Below are 15199 nucleotides of genomic sequence, written 5' to 3' on the forward strand. Positions count from 1 at the left end.
TATCTTAACGACAAAGTGATTGAGATGCATCCATTAGGTTATGACCTCTTGATTTAAAGAAGAAGAAAAGGCATTTACATAAAACAGTTTCAAGGGTTAAAGTGACCTCAATTACTACATAATAAGTGGTTCTTTTTTGTTGTTGCCAAATACATATACGAGACGTATTAAATCCATGTTAGACACAACGAGAAGGATGAGAAACTATACAAGCAATGATCATTCTATATGTGTATGACTTTATTGTCATTAAATACACATTTCAATAACATTGGCATCCTAGTAGTAGGAGAAATAGAGACAATAGATAGGAAACCAACATACCTAGGTGTGAAATGGCCTAAGGCCAATGTAAACATTATAAATCTCACTTTTCAACTTTTTTACACTTCTTCTCATCTCTTGTTGTTGCAAGCTTAGTCATCCTCTATCGAGTATTTAGAGTCTTATGAATCCTATCTTAAGAGACTCAAGCTTCATTTTATGAAGTTGATATTAGTGGCAATTACTTTTCCTTGGTATGTTTCCAGTCATTTGGGTTATGTTAAACTGTGTGGATAAATTTATGTAATTCATATACTTTTAACTAGTATCGAGTTACTATTGATCAAGTGAAGCTCACCTAGATGGTCATCACTAACACTAGTAAGCTTAGGATGGTTTGACACCTTTACCTACAGGCATCATCAACACTAGGGTAGACATCAATCGAACTCTACCTATTGATACTAATGCAAAAAAAAAGGTTGTGCATACGAGGAAGTGTTAGGGGGAAATCCCAAAACTCAAATTGACAATGATCATCCTCTATTCGCACAATTTGGTCATCATGGAATATCAAGGCATTTAGATGTTGGGCCAAATGCGGAAATACTCAAATGGAGGTCTTATAAAAGATGGGATTGTTGCAAAGGATTGATATGTTAACATGGATCAAATACCAGTCTCTACCCCAAAGTATGTTGTATTTGAGAAATATGTAAAAGGAATTTGGTGTTTTACAACATGTATAATTGATTCAACACATGATAAGGCAAAGTAAAGATATTGGAAGATAACATGATTGGTTTCTAGGTGTCCAGAGGGCATTGTTAGATACCTTTATGATTATTAAGTTTGAGCAAGGACAAAAGTTGGCAATGTATTTTTACTCTAACTTGCATGAACATGACGAAAATAACTTACTTACAAAACAAGATGTGAAGTATTAATATGTCAACCATTTCTCGAGGAGTTTAGAATAGAAAAGGGTAGATTATTTATCATCCATGAGGGGGTAATTTTTGACATATGGTCCTATGGGACCAAGGAACATATAATCTTGGACATGACATGACTCCTTCTTAAGATGGGGGCATAGATTGACACATGCGTGATATTCATAATATTCAAGAATACGAAATCACCCCAAGAATATTATAAAACCATTCATTTTGCAAAATACATATTAAAAAATTATTTATTTAAAATAAAATTATTTCACCAAAAAAAGAACAATTATTCATTAATAGATTATAGTGTCAGGAGAGTTTATGAAACTTATTTTAATTAATTAATTTTAAAAAATAAATATTTTTATATTTATTATAAAAATATGATTAATGTGAACTTTCAAGTCCTATTTTTAATGTCAAGATAAAAATATCCATAAATTTTGAGGGAATAAAAAGTGAAAAATTATAAAACGAATACTTATAGTTATAAGTTACACATTTATTATAAAAATTGAGTAGTGTCAAGTCCCTCTATTTTATTTTATTTTTCCAAAATGAAGCTACTTTCCCATTAGTTAGGAAGGATTAATACATAGAGAGTCTACAAGGAGACGTATACACACATCGGGGAGTCTTCCTCCGATCAAGTAAAAGAAGATGAGCCTACTTACAGTGCATTGCGGCCTAACTTAATGTAAGAAGCTACCTATATCTAAGGCGATGCCCTTCAATGTTGCCTAGTACGAGTCGGCTCTTGGGGCCTACAACGAAGAGAGGGTGGCAGGTGAGTAGGAAACAACCAGCGTGGGGGCTGGTAATTCCACCTTGGGCCACTCTCGCCTTGCATCACCATAGGTGTGTTCCTCCATTTCTGCCAAAAGCGCAACCGAGCAGAGATCACGTCGTTGGAGTGGCTGCAAATCTCTTCCAGTTGCCCTCGTAGGCAATTGATAATCGCGAACCATATGTCCATGATCACTTCCTCCGGGGGCTGTACCGTACCTTGGAAAACCTTGAGGCAACGCGCTTTCCATATGTACCACAAGGTGAAACCTGCGATCAGCATCCAGATTTCTGGAAACCTAGAGGATGCGGGCTGCAAGCCTCTTTCGAAACGGATCTTGACGATTTTGCCTCTCGTGCATACATAGCACCAACTATCTGCATTGACGATGTCCGTCCACCCTTCGACCGAGTGACCAGTCCATGCCGCAGCACTCCACGAGGTTGTTCCTTCAACTTCACACGCCGCAAGGAGGCGAGTCACTCTATCCCAGATCTTTTGAGATTGAGGGCAATCCCACAGACAATGTCTCAGAGTCTCAATAGGTCGAGAGCACTGTGGGCAGCCTAACGGGCCGCCGCGTTTATCTAGCCATTCGCCAACGGGCACCACATTATGACCAATCTGCCACCAAAAGAGCTTGATCTTTTCAGGCATGTGGAGACGCTAGAGACCTTTCCAAAAGGTAATGAGCGCCTCATCGGGGATGCCCAATGTTCGCCAGCCATTGCGAAGGGGGCTGCCTAGCTGCAGTTGCAAAGTCCGACCCAATTTAGTGGTGTAATCGAAGAAGTGCTGGAGTCTATCATCATGTTTCGATCTAAAATCCCCTGGGTCCCAATCCAACTCGACAAGGGGGCGACAATCATATACCCTTAACCTCCAATGGGGTTCCACCTTAGCAACATCCGGGTCTGTCTTCCAGATGTTGTCAACTTGTGCCACCACTCGGATTGGGTGCCAAGAGCCCCTACTCTGACTATCCCCAAAAATTGTATCTCTCCCCGATCCGCTCACACCCTTTAGTGACTTGACCATTCCAACCTCGTCAAAGAGACCGAACCATGCAGGTTCTCTCGCCTCCCCCATCGAAACCCTGTCAACTGCCTTAGCTATCAGTCTCCGCATTTTCGTAGCTCCCTTGAGGGGCGGGAAAAGGTCCTCTTGGGCTCTTCCTGAAACAGCCATGCTTCTCCAATCGTCTATAGATAGGAGGCCTGTTTGTGCCAGCTTTCCCCATGTTAGGCCCTTAAGTTGCCCTAACATCGTGTCGTCACTTGTTCACACGTGAGGATTCCAAAATAGTGGTTGTCTAGTCCATTCGGTCAATGTCTCCGGGGTGTGTTTGACCAAATGTTGTCGTAAATGGCACCATGCCCGCAAGATGGAGTTCGTGACCCTGTCCTCCGGATGGCAAGCTAGCTTGGGTGGGACTCCGCTCGTGCAACACCAATTCAAGGAGTCGGGCCAAGGCCTACCATACTTGGGAGTCCCTGCTTGCAGCCTGTTGCGAAGTAGTACCTTCCAACACCCCTTACCTGGCAGGAGGCAGCGAACCACCATTTTAGCCAGCAATGAACGACTTTGCATTAAGGGGTCTATGAGGCCAAGCCCCCCTTTGGCCCGCGGTTGCGTTAACCAACACCATGACACTCTGGCAACAGCCCTTGGGTTGTCCTTACTTGACCATATAAACCCCCTGATGGCAGCCTTAATCGCGTGCAGATCTGCAAGGTCCATAATCCAGCAGGAGACTGAATGCCACATGGTAGCGAGGAACACTTGGTTCGCAACAAGGACCCTACCAGCGAAGGATAGTTTAGATCTACTCCATTGGTTCAACTTCCTATTTATTTTGGCTTGTACGTGGGCCAATTGCGCTCCCTTTGGGATTGACCTCCCCATCGTAAATCCAAGGTACTTGAACGTTGTCCCATTAGGGACCCACATAAAATCGGCATGGGGTTGCCATCTTGGTTTCTCTTGTTCGCTGAACCATAGGCCTTGGGTTTTATTCCAATTGATCTTGGCACCAGCCGCCTGACAAAAGTCCTCGACAAGATGTTCAGCCTGCTGCAGATTCTCCTCATCACCTTGCAATAAAAGAAACGTATCGTCGGCATATTTAGATAACAGCAAATCTTCAGTCGCATTGGGGATGGGCAATCCCCGCAACCCGCTGGTTGGTGCTTGTAAGTAGGCGAAGAAAGCCTCGGTTACAAAGAGATAGAGATATGGGGCTAGGGGACAACCTTGCCTCACTGAGCGTTGTAGTTGGAAGGTGGGTCCCCTAGAACCAGCCAACAACACGCTACTCGTAGCTATCCGATAGAGTGCAAAAGTGCAATTCCTCCATTTTTGAGGTAGGCCCAAAGCTCGCATCAAATTTTCCAAAAAGGGCCATAACACCCGGTCGTAGGCCTTCTCGAAGTCTAACATCAGAATAGTCGAGCTCGATACGGAGCGGCCGGCCAATGCCATAGCTTCCCAAAGAAGCACCACATTATCAAAGATACACCTGTTCTTGACAAATCCAGTTTGATTGTCATGTATGATGTCCGGTAAGAAGCTTGCTAGCCGCCGAGCTAGGACTTTAGCGAGTATCTTGTATGCCGTGTTAAGGATCGTGATTGGACGCCACTGGCGCAACTCTAGGCTTCGCTCTGACGCTTTGGGGATGAGATATATTGTCCCTCTATTATTATCCCTATTTATTGTCAAGTTCCTTTTTTTTTATCCTAAGAAATTTAAAAAAATAAGTTTGTGTACTCTTCTTCTTCTTCTTTTGGGTTAAACGAATACTTGACCACCCATTCGAATGGGTAATCCCACGAATGCGAATATGTCAATGTTTAGATGGGGGGTTACTACCTTGTAGTAAAATCTCTCTATTCATGGGCCAATATTGGCCTTAGAAAACGTAAGATATCTTTCTTTCTATGCAAAAATAATGCATTGACATACATACTATGAAAAAACGCATTCCAATCAAGCCATGAGATTCTCATAATTGTTTGTGATTTATCATTGAAAGATATCCATGTAAGGAAGTTTGTGCCATACTAATGAATTGAATCTTTTCCATTTACTCTCTAATTTTTTTTATTTATAGAAATATGTCCCAAAGTTTGGAAACGATTATTGTTGACAAGTAGACCTCAACATCACAATTATTGTTGACACATAGTCGGAGAGACACAAAATGCTTGCTAATATGAAGTGGATGTAGAATAAAAACAAGTGCATAGAACATAATACAAAAATGTTCATTGATGGGGGTACATTGAACATTATATTGTAGCAACATGCATGGCTTTTGTGTTTTGCAACAAAAATTTAGTTGGTGCATTACAAGAACTCTAGAAAAGTCTACAAAAGAGTGGAGGAGTTACTAAAACTCCATAAAAGATGTTGGTATGTAGTTTAATAAGGAATGGGGAGTTACAAAAGAGGAATATGTTGCACATGAAAGATGCCTAGGAATGATAGGTCATCGAATATAAGGTTAGGTGTCCCATGCACACGTCAACATTTGGAAAGGCATCACATATTTGCATAAATATTTTGAAATTCTCCCATGTACGAAACTTGTAAACATTCCCCTTGTATACTTACACAAAAACTAAAAATCTTACCCGTACCTTTTATTAATGCATATAGTAGATTTGTTTGAAGTAATTGAAGTTGCCTCAAAGTACTAGGTTGAACACATGCAAGCTTGAAGAGCCCCAAGTCTAAGTAATAAAATATCATGTACGAATTCACTTAGTTTGTCCCATTCTTTATATGACATCATCAACACAAATATAGGCAGTAATCCGATCTTCAAGGCATTATATTACCTCATAATGTGTGGAAAAGCAATGTATGTTGCATGCAACACGATACCTCCCTTTCTTCTCGAACACTTGAACATCCCAACCCATTGCCCCTTACACATATTGGTATATGATAATATTTATAATCCATAACCCGTTATTATATACCCATGTGGTGTATCCTATTAAAATGCCATGCTTGCTAATAACAAAGATTCGATAAACACAAAAAAGTGCATAGAAACAATCAAATATGCAATGAGTCCTCTCTAAATAAAATACAGTTACGGATTTAGGACAAATTTCTTGAAGATGAAATGAACCCCCGAATAAGAAAGGGTGACCGGTAGATAAATATACATTGCTTGAGCATAAGATTAACCTTATGAAGTATACTATGTCATGTTAAATGTTTTGCATAAACAAAGGAGATTCTTGTATAATCTTTATTTGGAAAATGAACGAGGCATGATATACACTCTACTCAAACAAAGGAGAGTAACACTTTATCAATCCTACATTAGAATGTAGTATCATTGGTTTCATGACAAGGATAGTACATCCTTATACATAACCCAGTGCACAACCATTGTCTCTTAAGCATTGAAAATATGTATAGAGTTCCACATAGGAAGACTTTATGAAAAGTGGATGGCCCACATACATTAGACACTCTACATCATATAGAGGAATATTCTCGTGCAATACTTTAATGAGCCTCTTGTGTTGCAATGGGGACTCCATTACAACCTTACGAATAACCATGAGCCACATGTGTTATACCCTCTACATAAGCAAACATTTTCTTGTAGCACTTTTTGGATCCCATATGTCAATCATATTGGCCTCTCAAAGATGATATAGATCAACATCATCATCTATCCAAAGGTTGTGATTGTGAACCACATATTGCGACACATTTTTTACACATACATTAACTCTTTTTTTATTTGGCAAAAAAATAAAGTTCTTGTAATAGTGCTCTAACATATAAAGCATGAGGTACCTTGCGAATTTAGTGATCGTCACGTGAAGGGTGGATTTCGCAAGTGATGCCACTTCATCTAACACAACGACACATTGTCAAGGGACAAAAATACCCATAAGAGAATGCTTCGTTATGCAAGATCGATAAACCTTACAAATGACGAACATGTTGGACCACTCCACTATGTTCATTTATTAATGAAGCATTTTTAAAGCCAGAATTGTGTCAAAAAACTACCTCAATGGGGATGCCAACATGCGTCAAGAGCTGTTTGCTACCACCAAACAAATATTGCTATATTCTCTAAGTGTTCTTGTGTTAGCTAGGTATTCAATACTTAAATGCCCAAAAAAAGCTACCCAGAGATGTCACACAAATTGTATAAGAGATCGCCGTAACTCTAGGCCATTTGAGGTCCATTTGGCACATATGTACCAATGACCCAAAAAATTTCCCTTCCATAAATAACCTTCCTGACAATTAAATAATCTATAAATATATAGATATGTGTGAAATCTCACATAAATATAACTATACCATAATATTACTCAAACAAACTCCAACATGATAGCCATGTTTCGATTGATTGAGGATTGACCCTTTGAACAATTGTAATGATACGCCATACATAATACATTTCACTCATTCCATATATAGCACATGAATACATTTAGAAGGGGATTGAGTTCCCACCAATACATTCCCTTTGTCCTAATGTAATCTCCCAATATGCCATACACATTTTATCAAAGGGATTAGACATGGACGATCATATGAAGTGACATGTCACACACAAACACATGCACGCACGCGCACACGCGCACACACACACACACACATGCACACATAACAATCAACAACGGTTTGGTTCGGTTTGAGGGGGTCAAAACGAACCGGTTTGGAACTGAATTGTTTAAATTTTTTGAAACCTGAACAAAACTGAACCACGAAACCGTGGTTCGGTTTCGGTTTTCAACTTAGGTCAAATTTAAAATTTAAAATTTTATAATATTGTGGTGTGTAACAATCGGCAACGGTTCAGTTTGAACCGAACTGAACCGTGGTTTAAACGGTTTAACAGTTTTATATTTTTTTTAAATTTAAAAAATCGTTTTTAAACAATCTTTTCATTTTTAGACCTTATTTGACATTTTAGGAACATCTAAAAAATGTTAAAAATTTTAAAAAATGAAATATTATAAATTTAAAAAAATTAAAAATTAGACCTATGTTGAAAACCGAAATTGAACCACGAAACCGCGGTTTTTACGGTTTAATGGTTTAACGGTTTCGTGGTTTGTGTCAGGTTTCAAAAAATTTAAACGGTTCGGTTTGGACCCTCTCAAACTGAACCAAATCGTTGCCAATTGTTAGTGGTGTGCATGTATGTATGTGCATTTCACATATTTCAGGGTTTAGGGTTCGGTTAAGCCACGGTTTAGGGTTCGGTTAGGGTTTAGGGTTCTGATTGTTGAAACCGAAAAGAACTATTCTAAAAACCCTAAACCGAACCGTTGAAACTGTTAAGCCATGGTTTCACGGTTCGGTTCGGTTCAAACCGAACCGTTGCCAATTGTTACGCACACGCACACACACAAACACAAAGATGAATGCTTGCTAGTTTAAGCATTTGAGTGGCCTTAAAAGAAAAACACATGAGCTAGATTTAGTTCCAATACCCTCGACGTTGATGCGTATATGAAGAGGAGGAGATTGAAATGGAAGCACACTATTTATGGGTCCCTGAGTTCATGCTTCTCGCTTCGCCCGGACAAGCATCATCATCATCCATATGAGATCTCTAAATGTGTGACACACAAAGACCACATAGCCCTCTCTTTTTAGATAATGGGAAAATATTGAGGATATAGATATAGCCATAAAAATTCAGACAACCACATCTTGTAAGGATATCTAACTATAAAAATATGATAATATAAATAAATACACACAAACCTATATATATAGAGAGAGAGGGGAGTCAATTGGGCGGCTGCCCAAACCTGTTTGGCCAAGAAAGCTGCCCAAAGGACCCTGTTATCTCTGCTCCTGTCTCTGTCTCTGTCTCTGTCTCTGTCTCATACCTTCTCATGGCGCCCACTAAGGTCTTGGACCCTGATAATATCAATGAAAACATCAAGAAGCTTGTTTATGCTGTGAGGGGTGAACTCTACATCAGAGCCTCTGAGCTTCAAAAGGAAGGGAAGAAGGTATGCGCTCCTAGTCATGTGAAGATTACGATCAAACGGTGTAAAATTATAGGCTTTCTAATCAAAATTGGGAAAAAGAATGAAGGATATATTGATGACATCAAACTATGTTCATGTCATGGAAGACCATGATCAAATGTGTAAAAACGATTTCCTATTACAAGTACATTGGTCAGAAAAGCTCTGCTTGGTTCACGATGACAAGATTATGGATGAAAGGGTGTCAAAATTAGGTTGTGAATCATATTGGATAAAGGTAGTTTATGGAAAATCTATGTTTAGGTCATGGTCAAAATTAATGTATATATAGATTACAAAAGATCATGATCAAAGATGCAAAGAGTAGGTCTTTAATCACATTGAGAACAATTTGTATATTGATGGATAAAGCTACGGTTAGGTCGTTCATGGAAAGAATATATGATCAAAAGGATTTGTGTACTGCGGAAAAAAGATCATAGACTATTATAATCAAAGGTGTAAGGATTAGGCCGTTCTAGTCACATAAAAACTATTTAGATTATGGTAATATGGGAGATCATGAACAAAGGTTTAGATATAAGTCTCTAAAGTCATTCAAAAAAGTATGAGTATTGATGAGTTTATCTTTTCTTTTCTATTTTGCAATCTAGTGGATGACCTAAGAATAAAAGACATTCATCTCGTTTCCATCTATTATTGGATCTTTTAGTATTAAATTAGACCATCTCTCTCTCTCTCTCTCACACACACACACACACACACACACACACACACACACACACACACACACACACATGGGATCTCCATCTTAAGAAAACCTAGGAATTTATGGTATTGATCTTTAATTGCTGGATTTCATTGCAAATGGGTATCTTTTGTGCAGATTATCTTCACTAATGTTGGCAATCCCCATGCCTTGGGACAGAAGCCCCTAACATTTCCTCGCCAGGTATGTTCTCATGAGGCTTGACACCCTTTAGACTGTGCTTTTTACTATGAAATTTACTTCTGCAAAGCATAACCATTTGCGATTTCTACATTGGTTTTAGGTGATTGCACTATGCCAGGCCCCCTTTCTGATGGATGACCTCAATGTGGACCTCCTTTTCCCTCCTGATGTTATTGCTAGAGCGAAACGTTATTTAGGATACACATCTGGAGGACTTGGTAATTGGCATTGCTTTTCAAATTTCTATCAGCAATGGTTAAAATTTTATGTTATTCACAGGTGAAAGGTTTTCAACTTATATGTACTCTTTCTTGATTTGCTCACTAGGTGCTTATAGTGATTCACGAGGACTACCTGGCATAAGGCAAGAAGTTGCCGATTTCCTTCTCAGACGAGATGGATACCCAAGGTTGATATTCTTATGCTAAAAAAATTCAATTCATTCAACATACGCACACATATGTAGGGGATAGAGAGGATTGAAGATTTGCAGAAGGCCAAAATGATACATGATCCAAATGTCAGATAAAAAGGCTAAAGAAAATAGCAATAAGAACCCCAGAGCTGACAGCAGAACAAAAATCTGATGCATGATGCAAATGTCAGCTGAGGTATTTGGGTACTGTTTATGTGGTAAGGGGAGTGAAGATGCATCAGTATGGAAGATTACAAGGAACATGCGTTCAGTGCATGTCATCCCATTCATACTGATAAGCTCATGAGCACATTCACAGGAGGGGGTAAGAGAGACATGATATATAATGTGCACAGGGGAACCAACAATCACTACAAAGCACTTAACCCAGCTGTTTAGATGAGGGATTTTAAAATGGTAGAACAGAAAGAAAAAGTAAATGTTGAAATGAAAAACCAATCTTGTTTCCTTAGTTCACTGTTTATATCTTCCACAGGTTTGATTCTGTGGTTGAATAGATGAGATAAGAGCATATTTAGAGTCTGTAGCAATCATTCCATCCTCATTAGTGGTTCTTGAAAGCTAGCACAACATTGTAGAAATTCTTAAATCATGCCTGATGTCCTCATATACAAGGCATTCCAAAGTGACATTTTCTTCTGTTTCTGGTACATTGAGCTTTCCTAAAGTTGTTGGCAATGGCTCTGTCGTCATTAGGAGTCCTTGAAAATCATGGATTTCTGGCTGTCCTTGTTAGGCATGATTCGTCAAGAGAGAGAGAGGGTGAGTGAAGATCAGTTGATAAAGTTGACCGGTGGAGACCAGGTCATGTCAAGTAACATAGTGTATGTTGTGTGTGTGTGTGAGAGAGAGAGAGAGAGAGAGAGAGAGAGAGAGAGAGAGAGAGAGAGAGAGAGAGAGAGAGAGAGAGAGAGAGAGAGAATCTATACTAATCAGTGATCCAGAGCTCATATTTCTGACGGATGGTGCAAGTAAAGGTGTGATGCAGCTTCTTAATGTCATTGTTCGTGGCGAAAAGGATGGTGTATGTAGTATATTTTCCACTTGTTTAGTTGAACTGATTAGGTATATCAAAAAAATGTAGAACTCTGAATCAATACTCCTGTTTGTTAATATTTAGGTGCTCTGCCCAATACCGCAATACCCTTTGTATTCTGCTACGATTCAGCTGGTTGGTGGGACATTAGTTCCTTATTATCTGAATGAGGACAATAATTGGGGCTTGGACATCGAGGATTTGAAACAGCAAGTCACTATAGCTCGTGCAAAGGGCATAACTGTAAGGAATTCTATTGTTTGTCTGTATCACATTATGTTTCTTTTGGCTTATTGAATTCATATGTCAACCTATGAGATACCAGGTACGTGCACTTGTCTTCATCAATCCAGGTAACCCAACAGGACAGTGTTTGTCTGAACGCAACCTTAAAGATCTTATCCACTTTTGCCACAAAGAAAGTATTGTGCTACTGGCTGATGAAGTATACCAACAAAATATATATCAGGATGAAAGACCATTTGTGAGCGCAAAGAAGGTAAGGATTTTTTTTTGAATTCATTAAGAAATGTTTGTTTGGAAGTGTGTGTGTGTAGATAGTAGTGGTGTTTGTGTGAATTTGCATGCATGTATGCATGTATAGATAGTTTGATTCATAGGGATGGAGGGAAGAAAGAAGAATTATTGAAGGGTTGTGTATATATAGGTTTTGATGGATATGGGGTCTCCCATTAACAAAGAAGTTGAGCTGGTATCATTTCATACTGTCTCGAAAGGCTACTGGGGTGAATGTGGTCAGCGTGGTGGATACTTTGAGCTAACAAACATTCCTCCAAAGGTTATTATATCAGATGCAAATATTTCTACACTTACCATTATCTTTGAGAGTTCTAACATGAATATATATTACAGACAGTTGATGAGCTTTACAAAGTGGCTTCCATTGCATTGAGTCCGAATGTACCTGGTCAAATTTTTGTAAGTAAAAAATTCACACCTAAGTATTTTCTCCTCCAGCTTTCATTACCATTGCCATTTGTAGGGCAATGAATAATGCTATCATTTTCAAGTCCGCAGGATTCTGCAAAATGAATTTGTAAAAGGTCACCTTTTAGGAGAAAAATAGCTACTTGATTTGTCTAATGGTCTCAAAGTAAATTTATGGATGAATAGACTGTTTTTTGTGTCTCCTTTCATAGATGGGGTTGATGGTCAATCCACCAAAGCCAAATGATGCGTCTTACCGTCGATATGTCGAAGAGAGGTTTCCATTGCAAATTTCTGTTTTACATAAATTATAACCATTTGGTTTTTTAGTTTTGAGAATTAAATTCTGTTATTCTTCACCCACTAGCAAATCAATCTTGGAGTCATTAAGACGACGAGCGCATCTCATGACAGATGGTTTCAACAGCTGCAGAAATATTACTTGCAATTTCACCGAAGGTACTCATTTTCTCTCATATCATGACTGGATCACCTGACTGTTGCATTAATGGGAACATATACATGGCTTAACCTAATTTCCTCTACAGGTGCCATGTATTCATTTCCAAAGGTTAAGCTTCCACCAGGTGCCATATCAGCGGCAAAGAGTGCTGGAAAAGCACCAGATGTCTTCTATTGCATAAAGCTCCTTGAAGCAACAGGAATATCAACAGTTCCGGGATCTGGATTTGGTCAAAAGGAAGGGTAATTATTTTAAGTTTTTTTTCACTTGAAAATTATTTTTGTAATTAGCAATAAAAACTATATATGTAGAACTCTTTTATTGTGATTATTAATAATAAAAGTTGAGAAGTTGAGCCTTCAAACTTTAATGAAATCATGTGATTTTGCAGTACCTTCCATTTAAGAACTACGATCTTACCGTCTGAGGAAGACATGCCAAACATCATGGGCATGTTCAAGAAGTTCAACGATGAGTTCATGACCCAATATGAGGGTCCAGTGTCTAGGTTGTGATTCCTAAGGAAGCTAAGCAAATTGCGGTGTCTATATAAAAATTATATTGTAAGCTATTTGGAAAAATCTAGAATTAACATGTGAACCCGAAAATATGGTCTACATGTTTTGATTCTCTCTTATTTGCTACATCGATTCTTCGGCCCTTCTTGGTTTGTATTTTTAAACTCAATACTCCATTATTGGTCTATGTTTTGACCTATAACTATATATAGAAGTGTTTGTCCTTTGCTAACTTTATCAGACCTTTTAAGAAATATATGCACAATAATGTTGAGCAGCCTTCCAGGATGGATTCATGAACCTTATCTGAACATTGTATTGTAAACTTGTATCAAAATATTGCTGTCATGGGATAGGGGAGATGGATTTAGTTCTTTTCTATTAAATACTCCGAGGGCTCTTATGCTACAGAATGTGTAGAGGCATTTCAAGTGTTCAACCTAAGTTGAATTAAGTGATGTTAGCTCAAGTTTTTCCATTCCTCATATAGAAGTGGAGAATGTCTAATAACATTATACAAAATTGATTAGGTATATTTGGAAGTTTATAATGCATACAATAATTTAGACATATAACACAGTTGGTTAACCCTCATCATTCGCTTCTGAATTTGCACTTGAAACATAGCTTGGTAAAACAATCGAGTTACAAATAAGTTGGGCCATCGATTTGTCTATTTTTTCCCACATGGCTGTAGGGCTCATTATGCTTTTGAAAGCACTTTGAAAATTAAGCAATATCAAAGGTGATATGGTCAATTAATATACTGTAATGTAGGAAGAGCAAAAAGTAACATAATAGGGTGACTATATGATTATGAGTGTCACTTTGAAAGATCAAATGAGGATGCCTTTAGAGATCCTAGAACTTTAAAGCATGCTATTATGCATTGCGGGCTTGAGTTAATGTACATAGGACATAGGAAACATCAACTTTTTTCCTAGCAAACAAGAAGATTGTGTATAATGGTGTGTGTTATCATAGTTTGCATATGGAAAAAAGGAAGGTCCATACTAGAAATGGGCTTTCCACATGAGAGTTCATACAAAAAAGCATTGCACCCATGAAAAAGACATAAGTATTTATATATTCATGCTCTAGGTTAATGTATTTTACTTCAGAAAACTTGGACGTGCACCCTCGAGGATTGTGTAGATAAAATATTGGCCATGTAGATTATACAACCTTGGTTAGTATTCATGCACTCAATCAATGTATTGTTTATCATGATAAATTGTGGCCCAAGTCAAGAAGCTTTAATTACTAATATGTGTCATGAATTATTGTCAAAACTTACATTGCCATTCCTTTTACAACAACAACATATCCACATGCTCATCAAACTGGAGAGAGTCAGAGACATACTAAAGTGTCAAGAAACACGTGTTTCCATAGTTTGCATATAGGAAAAAGGAAGGTCCATACTATAAATGGGCTTTCCACATTGGAGTATATATGAAAATGCATTGCACCCATGAAAAAGACATAGTATTTATAAATTCACGTTGTAGGTTAATATGTTTTACTTTAGGAAAAAAAGTAGTTTCAACTTGGACTATGGACATGCACCCTCGAGGATTGTATAGATAAAATATTGGCCATGTACATTATACAACCTTGGTTGGTATTCATGCACTCAATCAAAGTAGTGTTCATAATAATAAATTGCGGCCAAGTCAAGACGCTTTACTTACTAATTTGTGTAATGAAATATTGTCAAAACATGTATTACCATTGCTTTTACAACAACGTATCCACATGCTCATCATACTAGAGGCATACGAAGGTATCAACGAACACATGTTTCTATAAAGATTGACATTGTTGGGCAAGAGGCATCTGTCAAGGGAGAG

At 38.2% G+C, this 15199-nt stretch overlaps 1 protein-coding gene across 1 annotated transcript; it reads left to right on the top strand.

The window, feature by feature from the left end:
* Positions 1-8767: 8767 nt before the first annotated feature.
* Positions 8768-13625, top strand: LOC147853539 (glutamate--glyoxylate aminotransferase 1-like). Its single transcript, XM_087332011.1, has 13 exons — positions 8768-9014; positions 9880-9945; positions 10046-10163; positions 10273-10354; positions 11318-11405; positions 11502-11660; positions 11743-11916; positions 12085-12216; positions 12291-12356; positions 12578-12642; positions 12733-12824; positions 12914-13070; positions 13220-13625. The coding sequence occupies exons 1-13, from the start codon at positions 8895-8897 to the stop codon at positions 13341-13343; spliced, it is 1443 nt and encodes a 480-aa protein (XP_087188137.1). The 5' UTR covers positions 8768-8894; the 3' UTR covers positions 13344-13625.
* Positions 13626-15199: the final 1574 nt, after the last annotated feature.

Source organism: Azolla caroliniana, unplaced genomic scaffold, assembly GCF_043228905.1.
Source record: "Azolla caroliniana isolate FFs.n. ecotype wild unplaced genomic scaffold, voAzoCaro1.0.p SCAF_16, whole genome shotgun sequence".
Classification (NCBI taxonomy): Eukaryota; Viridiplantae; Streptophyta; class Polypodiopsida; order Salviniales; family Salviniaceae; genus Azolla; species Azolla caroliniana.